Below are 11,859 nucleotides of genomic sequence, written 5' to 3'. Positions count from 1 at the left end.
TTTCTGGGGTGTACACCGATTTCTAGTTTATAATTTTTTAGATCATTGAAACAGAGATGGTTGTATCTTGGAGATATTTTACAGCCTATTTACGATACTTACAGTTATCTTCCATTTTCTAAGCTCTGATATCCTAAAATTGCTTTTGAAATTCATTTAGCTTATTGTTTTAACTTGGTCGTCCATGATAATGTTTTCAGGAACCACTAGAATGTAAAGTGCTAAGCAGAAAGGGGGGAGACTTGTGGCAGAAAATGTGAGAGGAACAAGGAAGGTCCTTGATTCAAGAATCTTTGATGTAACAGCTGGTGATCGGAGAGCCATTGCAGGGAAGTAAGATAACTGAAAGTTGAAAAATACTTTTCTTCATGCACTTCCCCTTGTTCTAAGGCTAAAGAAGAAATCATTAACTGGGTCTTCAGTGCCCTGCATGGTCTGGTACTCACCTGTCTCACCAGCTTTATCTTACGCCGGGCCTCCTTACCCCAGATAAACCTAAAAAGGTAGTGAGTTGGAATGTAAGGTGGGTTTGTTTCACTTTACCTGACTGCAGTGAGCTTGGTTTGGGTTTTAGTATTTTGCTGTGAACAGGGACTCAGACATCTCAGCTGTGGTGGCTGATGAGGAGAGCGTAAGCTGAGCATATGCCCACGTATACGTTCGGGCCTGGAGTTCTGCATTTACCATTGAATAACTGGATGGAGATATTTTTGTCTTTAACAGGTTTCTTCGCATCAGTCTGTTGTAAAAATACGGAAAAGGATGGCAGCGGAAACGCAGACACTGAACTTTGGGCCTGAATGGTGAGTTTTTCAAAACCTTGTCGCATTCGATGTCGGATGATTAGTGCAAGATTAAGGAGTTTGCAAAGGTGCGAGGTGGTTTATAAGTGTGCATAGTTTTGAGATTTTGCATTATGTGTCGAGTTGAAACCAGTGGGGCTAGCCCAGGAATAAATTATATTTGGTGAATGACTGCATTCTTTGATTTTTAAAAAAATCCTTGGTCTGGTTATGTAATGTAATGGGGTCAGAACTCCCCATAGTTCCACTGCCCCAGCACATACTTACTTTTGTTTTTTTTTTGGGCCCTTACCTAGGTAAATACACAATTTGGTATAATTGTTAACAGCTTAATGTGTATTTTCTTTGCTATAGTGTTGGTGATTCCTATTTGTAGGCATTGGAAAGATAGTTTTTATTATAATTTGGATTTTATTGACGGGCTAGGCACGTGGTCCAGAACCATATTGGTGGCTATCAGGAGAAGCCCATCTAGGGTGGAGTTCACATGTGCCATAATAGGACTTGGTTGACCTTTGAGTCTCTTACAGATGTGTTTGGACCCCGAATGTGGAATTTTCATGGAATTTTGAGATCCATCATATTGTAGTGTGACTTCCCCCCTTCTTCTTCCTTTTCCCCCAAAGTTGGTGATTGAAGGTCTTCTCTTGAGTGGCGTGAATAACGCTAGTTGTCTCTTCCATTCACATCTTGAACAGCCCCTCTGGTGGTTTCAGAGACAGCATAAAAGTAGGTGAATTGGCGTGGCGCCTTCAGCGGCCCTGACTGGCCAGAGGTGGAGATTTGATAAATAACGTAGCTCTCCTGTAGTGACTTCCTGTTTGAGGACTCAGCAGTTCACCCTGTTGAACGCATTTATCTTCTTATGTGTAATTCCTAGACTTTTTTAACCCAGATGGCTGGAATTTGGAGACTGAGGAGAAGTCACTATTTGAAATTTTAAAAACTGATACAACTCCTGTACCTTGGGAGTTTATTTTGGAAATGTCAACGTTATAATGCTGTACCTAATTTGTTATTCTATTTTTAAAATAATCCTCTTTTTCCCAAATCAATATATATTTGTAGAAAAATTAGAAATTACAAGTAAGCCAGAAAATGATAATAACCACTATAATAACCAATGTAAATACCTCGGTGTATTTTTCTGGGTGGTTTTATGTATAAAAAAAAAAATGAGATCATTCTGTACGGTTTTGTAATCTTTTAAAAATAACTGTATCAAAACATCTTTTATATCAATAAATATTTTAATGATTTAAAATGGTTGTATTATATGGGTGTACCAGCAGTTATTTAACTAGTCCTCTAGATACAGCATATATAGGCTGTTTTCAGCTTTTCATTATTATAAAATATTTTGATGAACATTCTTGTAACTGAACCTTTATTCACTTTTTAACTTTCTTTACCAACTGGATTTAAATTCGTAGAGCTCACTTTGTAAACCATTTTGTGTATAACCATTTAACTTCTATCTAGAATTTGTACCTGCTCCTGTTTTGTATTTACACACCTTTATGTATCTTTCTTTGTAAAAACACAGTTGATTAAATCCTCAGCTAACTTAAGATAGATTTTTTTTTCCCAGCATCCCTCTGTTGAGAGGCAACAAAAAGAGGTAGCACCATGAATTTAGCCAAAATGGAATAAAAACAAAACTCTGGTAATGTTTTAAATTGGGCAAATCCACTGCAAAAGACCTCTTTAAAAAAGTGTTAAAAAGCAAAGATGTCACTTTGAGGAGTAAGGTATGCCTGACCCAAGCTGTGGTATTTTCAGTTGCCTCATTTGCGTAGGAAAGCTGGACAGTGAATAAGGAAGACTGAGGAAGAACTGATGCATTTGAATTACGGTGTTGGCGAAGAGCATCGAATATACTGTGGACTGTCAGAAGAGTGAACAAATAAATCTGTGTTGGAAGAAGTACAGCCAGAGTGCTCCTTAGAAGCGAGGATGGTGAGACTTTGTCTCACGTACTTTGGACATGCTGTCAGGAGGGACCAGTCCCTGAAGAAGGATGTCATGCTTGGTAAAGTAGAGGGTCAGCGAAAAAGACCTTCAGTGAGATGGATTGATACAGTGGCTGCAACGATGGGCTCAAACAGAAACGATAGTGAGAATGGCGCAGAACTGGGCAGTGTTTTGTTCTGTTGTAGACAGGGTCCCTATCAGTTGGAACTGGCTCGACGGCACCTGGCAAAAACAACATGTTTCTTTCTTTGTAAAAACGCAATCGATTAAAATCTTCAACTGATTTTTTTTCTAGCATCCCTTTTTCCGAAAAGAGGCAACAACATGAATTTAGCCAAAATAAAATTTTGAAAAGCCCTGGTAATGTTCTAGAGCAAGCACACACTTAGCTTGATTACTGGAACATAGCCATGCCTCTTCTTTTCTGTAGTATTCATGACTGCTTTTGCACTACAGTGGCAAAGTTAAGTAGTTATAACAGAGGCCGTCTGGCTTGCGAAGCCAAAGTATTTATTCTCTGACTCTCTACAGAAAGATTTGCTTACCCTTGCCCTACACTGTGTGTTCCCAGACAGGGCGGTCTCTGTGTTATTGACCCAGCCTGTCAGTAGTGCCTTACAGTTTCTCCTTTTCCTTGATACCCTGAAGTTATGTTTGATGGTGTTTCATTTGATCAGCCCAGCATTTTTTACAAAATTTGAATCGGAATGCCCTTAGCAGAGAAGAGTCACCAGTCTCATCCTTAAGTATACCCACTCCTCACTTATCAACACAGTTAGTTTCCAAAGACCAGTTCTTGATGGGAAAATTGGTGCTGTGCAAAAAATGGAGAATGACCACATCAGATCACAAAATTGAGGATTACTACATCGTTGCATAACGACCAAACCACTGAGAATCACGGCCTAGCCACACTGACACATAACCTTAACCACAGCCAGCGTTAGTTTTGCCTCGCACCTCAGCATTAGTTACTGGGAGATGTACGTCAATGTGCAAAATAATCAGATAGTAGATTTTTTACTATTGTCGTAAACACAAAACCGAGGTAGTTGATAACTGAGGAATAGGTGTAGTAGCTTTACGTAATTGTTTCCTTTGTCACCCTGCAGGCATTAGAGATTAGGGACCTTCCTTTTCTCTGAAATGCTGCTAAACTGAGGTGTGAGGTCTAAGCAGGCAATCTGCCTTCTTTATACCATCTATCAAAATTCTTTTGGCAAAGGGAGGATATGCAGTCCTTAAATAACCCTAAGTAACCCTGAGCTAGAAAGCTCCAGTATGAATAGAGACTGTGGCCGTGTTTTCTGCACGTAATATTGGCATTCGTTGTGAAACTTGAGGTCAGTGTCCAGAGTATTTGAGAATCAGGGTTTAGAGCGGTTTACATAGAATCAGTGTGTAACTTTGAACCATGACTGAAACACGCAGTGATACTATATTCTGTTTACTAAGGCCTTCGTTTTTATAATGAATAATGTAAAATAATGTTTAAAAGGAGGTGGATTAAATGAAAAGCTTTATTTGTATCTGGGACAGTAGTGAAGATGGGAAAGGGTTGAAAATTGCAATAGGGACAGATCATGAATGACCCTTAGCTTGGACTTTTTAAGGTAGGTCTGGGGAATCATTAGGTTCTATGTTATCTGTAGAATAAAAAAAAAAATCACCACCAGAGCAATTTAAAAGGATGTCACAGATTTAATGGAGAAATAAATCATTTCTAGGTATCAAACAGTAGTCACTTTCTTCAAGTCTTTACTCAAGTGTCCCCACCTTAGACCTTCCTTGACTATCTATACAAGCTCTCCCCTTTACTCCCTATCTCCCTTCCCTGCTTAATTTTTCTGCATGGCCTGTATCAAAATATAACATGCCAAGTATTTTCTTTATTTATATCCTATCCTCCTATGCCCACTAGACTGCACGCTCCCCTGAGGGCAGGCACTTTGGTCTTGATTTTATACGGTTTGTTCACGGCTATATCCCCAGTGCCTGGCACGTAGGAGGCGCTCGATAAATACTTGTAAAGTGAATGAGTGAGTTATTGGAAAGCAAAGCTGTTTTTAATGTTTTATTATTGTAAATGGCGTGTGTGCACACCCTTGGACATTTTTGTTCAGATCTCTGATTATTTCCTTTGAACTAATTTCTTAGAAGTGGAATTACTAAATCGAAGGTTTTATTCCTCAGCTTTTTGATGACATCTGAACGGACTGACCACTGGAAGGACTGCGTGAATTTAATTCCCGTCACCTGCCTTGACAAAGCATTCACTACTCTCAATATTCTTTTGGGTGTTAAGTTTGGTAGAGTTGTTTTTTTTTTTTTTCCATTAACATTTTTTGTTGTTAGTCTCAGTAACTAAATAGTTTGTGCACATTGCAGAAAGCTTGGAGGAAACAATAATACAAAGGGAAAAAGAAAAGACCTAAGTTAGTTTTAATTCTGCTGCCCAAAGAACCATTGCTAACATTTTGGTGTGCATCTTCTTTTTTCTTTGCAAATGTTTGTATGTGTACTTCAAGACATTTTAAAAAATCAAATTCTTTATTATACTTGTTTTATTTGGACATTTTTTACGTCTGCCTGTCTACCTCAGGAAAATCTAGATAATAAAAGAGTTTATTATGGGGGGATAATTGCAGACAGTTACCTGGCTTCATGGAGAAGGAGCCAAGGATGCACCTTTGGGGTTTCCCCCGCTATACGTTCATGCCTTAAGGATATTTTCCCGTGTCTTTCCTTTCAAAAAAGAGGAAGGCACTTCTGTTTCCTCCTAAGCACTTTGTTTATGTTTGTTAAAATGGTTACTTTGTGGTTTATCTGCTCGTATATGTTTTTGCCTTCCTCGTAAAAGAACTAATTCCATTAAGAAAGGCACAGTGTATCTCAGTTTGATAAGCTCACTGTGCACCACACACAAACCATAAATGTTGAATGGGGGCATTCAGGCCTTATTGGAAAGGCCAGAAGAATGCAAGCATGATTGCCAGGTTAATCTTTGTGAAGTTGTGGAGAAAATGAATAAAATTCTGGAAGATGGAATAAATTAACATTCCCTGTTTTCAAGAAGAGTAAAAGGATAATCTGTGCAAACTGAATGGATAGTAAATTAGATGTTCTCCAGGGATCTACTTTTGAAGAGAATATTAAGATCTGTTCATTTCATTGCCTGCCGTGTTCCATGCCTTGGGTTAGGAGGCTGAGGCAACAAGGGTGAAGAGACATGGTCCCTACTTCTGAATTGTCCAGTGAAGACGCTTACACACCAGCTAAGTGATTGCACTGTAATGTTGGAACGCTCAAAGGGAACGAGAATGGAAGTTAAGGACACTCAGCTCCCTCTTTGATTTTCCACTTGAATGTCTTCTAGGCATCTCATACTACATACTTCTCCAAAACCGACCTTATGATTTTTGCCCTTTTAAATTTCTTCTTATATTTCAGCTTAATACCACAGTGTGCCCATTTGCTCAAGCCAGAAACCATGATCTTATGCTTTCTTATTGCAGGTGAGGAATGAGAGATGTTAGGCCATGAGAAAGAAAGTCTGGTGGGACATGGTGACCAAATACATTCCACTATTAGAATGATCTTCACTTGTAAGAATGCTTTGATGTGCCCTCTACTGGTAGAAAGTATTGGGAAGCATATTGGCTCAATATAGAAGATATTTAAAAAAAAAAAAATCTAGAACAGTAAAAATAATTTCCAGTAAAAATACATATTTGTGTATTAAAATTAATGTTTGGCAAAATAAACCTTGGCTGTTTTAAATACAATTTTGAGACCTCATTATTGGAAAGATCATGGCCTTTTTAGTTATTAGACCCTAGGTTTGAGTCTTTGTCTGCTGTCTGTGATTGTGAGCAAGTTGTTTAACCCCTCAGCTTCATTTTTCTTATCTGTTATACTGGGGTTGTTGTGAAGATTAAATGAGATAATGGATGTGTAAATTCACTTTTAGGAAAGAGGCCAACTTTATATGAAACCGATGGGAAGCAGTTTCCTGGGAAGTCCTTTAGCAATGGTGGACCACTTCTTTGCGGGCATGTTGTTTTCTTATGTGGTTGTTTAACCTGTCTTAGAGGTTGGACTAAATGACTTCTAAGCCCAAGAATAATTGGGAAGAAGACAAAGATCGGTCTATTAGCAACGAGCACTCCTAGCACCCAGACCGTGGTCTTTGTATGTAATGAAGAGAACCGGGCTCCCTAAAGAAATGGTTGATTCCAGTTCTGAGGCAAGAAATGATACAAGATGCGCCTGGGGTATTTGAGATACCAGATTAAAAAGAAGCTATTAAAGACTACTAAAGTCATATTAAAAGGACTAGGAGTCAACCTGAAGAAGCTCCTTCTGGTCAAAGATGAGACAGTTTGAGCAATGTTAGGAATAATTCCAGTGAATTGAAATACATTAATAAAAGTTTGTTTCTGCCAGAGAGTGCAAGTGAACCAGATCATTATTTTGAAAACTAATAAAGAGCAAATATCAAGGCCTTTTTCTTCTTTTCCTATATAAACTATACCATTGGGTGACTACCAGATAGTATGGTCTGTGAGAGAAGTACTCCACCTAATTAATAAAGAAGGAATGATAGAATAAAATAATTTTGCAACTTCAGTGAACTTACAGATCCAAGCATTGATCATTGGTAGCTGCTAGCATCATATCATCATAAGTGTCTCCTGCTGGGATAATACACCACCACGTATGTCCTGCTGGGATAATACACCACCACGTATGTCCTGCTGGGATAATACACCACCACGTATGTCCTGCTGGGATAATACACCACCGCGTATGAAGTAGTCTTGGCAAAAAATAGAACCCAAATCTGACTGAGCCCTGATGTCCGGTTATCAATGTACATGAAACACTAGAGGGCAGAGAAACATGTGAAACTACTTTATAGGGATGAGGCCAACAAGATCCATTATTTTAAAGAAAAGTCCCTATCTTTTAGAAATACATTCTGAAATATTTACAGATGAAATGATATGCCTGATTTCCTTCAAAATAATACTGTAGGAGGGTTAGATGGGGTTGTGGATGGAGCGGGATTGGCCATACATTGGTGGTTTTGGGGCTTAGTGATGGCTACATGGGAGTTCATTATATCTTTCCTGGTACTTTTATATATGCTCAAAATTGTCCATAAGAAGAAGTTCAAAACAATGGAAAGAGAAGATAAAAATATGGAATTAAAATTAATCTACAACCTTACATTACTAATGCAGATTTTTAAGGTATTACTTTCTACATATTAAACATTTTTATACATTTATAATGCATATTCTCTTTTATCCTACCATTTTTGAATAGTGTACAAGTATTTACTATGCTTTTACCTAACCTTCATAATAATTTTTAATGTATAATAATTGATGAGACATTACCCTGTTTTTGCTTTTGTGACTAAAGCTTAGCAACGTGGGGCACATATTTTAATGCTTCTGTTGAATTTTTCCCTAGTCTAAGCTACTGAGTCAAAGTGCCCTGGCTCCTTTTAGCTGTGGTGTCTGTCCCTTTGTAAAATCTTAAGGCAGCTGCCCCAGGTCCTAACCCTCCCACTTGCTGTTTGACACCGAGCTGCAGTGGAACCTCATGTTTGCAGGTTTTTACTGAAGATTGTTTTCCTGTCTTTTTAAATAAAAGAACTTATTGTAGAATATATTTTAAAATTAAACAAATTAGTTCCCTCTTCTCTAGTTCCATTTTTCAGAAGTAACTGCTGTTATCAGCTTGGAGTGTATTTTTTTCCTTCATAGCAGTACATATGGCCTTCATTTTTTTCTTTTTATACTTGTCTTCATTTTAAAATTCTCTACATTGATCATTATTTTATTAAAAAAGTGTGAAATATTACAGGAATATAAAAATAATAAATTATATTAAACACCTGTGTATTCACAAAGCAGAGAAAAGAAAGCATTACAGGTGCACAGTTATGGAAACTTCTTAGACATAACTAAACACCTCGCAGGTCTGAGCTACTGGGCTTGAAGGCTAAGGACCATAGTCTCAGGGGACATCTAGGTCAACTGGCATAACAGGTTGTAAAGATAATGTTGTACGTCTTAGTTTGGTGAGTAGTGTCTGAGGTTCTTAAAAGCTTATGAGTGGTCATCTAAGATACAACTATTGGTCTCTTCCCATCTGGAGCGAAGGAGAGTAAAGAAAATGAATGACTTAAGGAAGTGATTAGTCCAGAGGACTAACAGCCCACATGAACCACAGCCTCCTCTAATCTGAGACCAGAAGAACTAGATGGTGCCCTGCTACCACTACTGACTGCTCTGACCAGGAACACAATAGAAGAGCCTGGTTAGGATGGATGAAAAATGTAGGAAAAAAATTCAAATTCATAAAAAAAGACCACACTTAAGGGTCTGATAGAGACCGGAGGAACCCCTGAGACTATTGCCCTGAGGCACCCTTCTAAAACACTCATGTTAGCTGGAACTGAAGCCACTCCTGGAGGCCACCTTTCAGCAATATAATAGACTGGCCTATACAATAAACAGTAACACCCGTAAGGAATATGCTCCATAGAACAATCAACTGTATGAGACCGAAAGGCAACATCTGCCCAAAAGCCAAGGTGAGACGGCAGGGAGGGGCAGGGAAACTGGACGAGTGGAACCAGGGAACCCAGGGTGGAAATGGGGAGAGTGCCGACACATTTTGGGAATTGCAGCCAATGTCACAGAAGAATTTGTATGTGAATTACTGAATGGAAAACTAATTTGCCGTATAAACTTTCATCTAAAACACAATAAAATGTTAAAAAAAAAATTACGTAAATAAATCTCCCTGTATACCCTCAACTATCCCATTCCTCTCCTGCCCTTTGCAGGTAACGTCGTGTCCTGAATTTTTTGTCAGTGCCATGCTTCTTTATGCTTTTATTTTATATGTTCTGTAAACAGGTTTTATATGTTTTGTATATAAGGCACCATTCATTATTATAAGTGTATTTTGCTTTTTCACACACAAAAAAATTTATTTTTATTTTTTTTGTGTATCCTGCCTTATTAACTGTCTTATTAGATATTGCCAAATCATTCTTTGAAGTGGTTATTCCAATTTATAATCCCACAACACTAGAGTTTTCATCGTTTCACGTCCTTACCAATATTGTCGAATATTTTAATTTTTAGCAATCTGATGGGTGTAAAGCTTGTTTTAATCACATGTTACTTTTGTAAATTGGAAAAAAGTGTTTCCTCCTCTCCGTTCAACCATCCAAGCTTATCAGAGACGTGCCTCAGTAGCCTTTTAAGTTAAGGAATTGCCACATGGTTGTCTGGTTCTTTCTCAGTGAAATGCTTAGTGTTCGATGACAGCAGGTCATATTAAAGCCAAGATCCTTGGTACCTTGAGTGTAGTAGAATTTCCTTTTGCCCTTCTAAAGAACTAAAATGAAAAAAAAAAAAAAAATTTTATAGTATATTACATAAAAATAAAAAGTCCACGGGGTCAGGATTATTTGACATTCCTGTTTACATTCTGTGTCTTCTTCTAGGCTACGAGCTCTGTCCAGTGGTGGGAGTATTACATCCCCTCCTCTTTCTCCAGCACTGCCGAAGTATAAATTAGCAGACTATCGTTATGGCAGAGAAGAAATGTTAGCACTTTTCCTTAAAGACAACAAGGTAAGAAAATAGGAAAAGAGCTCAAAATTATGAATGAGAATTTCGGGTATATACTCTGATGGACGGTGATGGTCCAGTGGTAGAATTCTCACCTTTGGGAGATCTGGGTTTGACTCCTGGCCAATACACCTCACGCACAGCCACCACACCTTCGTTTCTGGAGACTTGTGTGTTGCTATGATGCTGAACAGGTTTCAGTGGAGCTTCCAGACTGAAATGGACTAGAAAGAAAGGCCTGGTGATCTTCTTCTGAAAATCAGCCAGTGAAAACCCTGGGGATCACAGTGGTCCGGTCCGTAACTGATCATGGGAATGGCATGGGACCAGGCAATGTTTTAATCCGTTATGCATGGAATTGCCTGTCAGGGTCTTATTCGATGCAGCTAGTAACAACAACACAGTGATGGACAATGATGTATTATTTAAATAACATATTCTAATGCATTAACAAAAACCAAACCCATTGCCAGTGAGTCAATTTCGACTCATAGAGACCCTATCAGACAGAGTAGAACTGTCCCATAGAGTTTCCAAGGAACACCTGGTGGATTTGAACTGCCAACCCTTTGGTTAACAGCTATAGCACTTAACCACTATAACCATCAGCATTTGAAAAATGGTGAGATTGTGTCTCACATACTTTGGACATGTTGTCAGGAGGGATCAGTCCTTGGAGAAGGACATCATGCTTGGTATAGTAGAGGGTGAGTGAAAAAGAGGAAGGCCCTCAATGAGATGGATTGACACAGTGACTGCAACAGTGGCCTCAAGCATAACAACGATTGTGAGGATGGCACAGGACCGGGCAGTGTCTTATTCTGTTGTACATGGGGTTACTATGAGTCGAACCCCTCTTTCAAGTTTAGTTTATTTCTACCCCAGTTGGGTGGCTTAGAGTTGAGAAATGAAGGCTTTCTTCTTCCTTCTGTTTATTGCACCTCTTGACCCTACCTTCCAAATTGGAAGTGAGGGGCAGCTTCTGTTCTTTCCCTTTTTGAGTTCAATATAACATTTTTAATAGAGAGAACATCTTAAAATGTAGCACTACATTTCTGTCAATTATAAAGGATCAAAAATCTGAAACACTATAATTTTAAATAGTCTTTTATTATCTGACTAGTGAGAAATAATATTTTCTACTTTTTTCAGTGTACTTTGTTTTTAATTTTATTAATGGATTGAGAATCTGAAATTTTAATGAGGTTACTAAGGGGCAGATGTAATTGCTTATAAAAAGCTCTCTGCCACCTCTTGCTTTGAGTTAAATGTGGGGATTTTTACTTCTCCACTGTGCGCTCTGGAATACCAGAGTTGCTGTCTGTCAAATCCAAAAGTGGTGGTATGATAGGAAGGTTGGGAGGGCGGTGGTGGTGTTAGGTGCCATCGAGTCAGCTCCGACTCACTGCGACCCCGTATAT

At 38.5% G+C, this 11,859-nt stretch overlaps 1 protein-coding gene across 2 annotated transcripts in view; it reads left to right on the top strand.

Moving 5' to 3' along the window:
* Window positions 1–11,859, top strand: part of GIGYF2 (GRB10 interacting GYF protein 2) — a 144,641-nt gene that overhangs the window by 31,518 nt on the left and 101,264 nt on the right. For both annotated transcript variants that reach the window (XM_064286544.1, XM_064286543.1), the window contains exons 3-4: window positions 724–803; window positions 10,312–10,441. In XM_064286544.1, the coding sequence (XP_064142614.1) occupies window positions 763–803; window positions 10,312–10,441 (171 nt within the window). In that variant the 5' untranslated portion in view covers window positions 724–762. The remainder of the gene's footprint in view (window positions 1–723; window positions 804–10,311; window positions 10,442–11,859) is intronic.

Source organism: Loxodonta africana, chromosome 6, assembly GCF_030014295.1.
Source record: "Loxodonta africana isolate mLoxAfr1 chromosome 6, mLoxAfr1.hap2, whole genome shotgun sequence".
NCBI classification, from domain to species: Eukaryota; Metazoa; Chordata; class Mammalia; order Proboscidea; family Elephantidae; genus Loxodonta; species Loxodonta africana.
The sequence above is the reverse complement of the archived record's forward strand: the minus strand, read 5'-3'. Positions and strand labels throughout refer to the sequence as shown.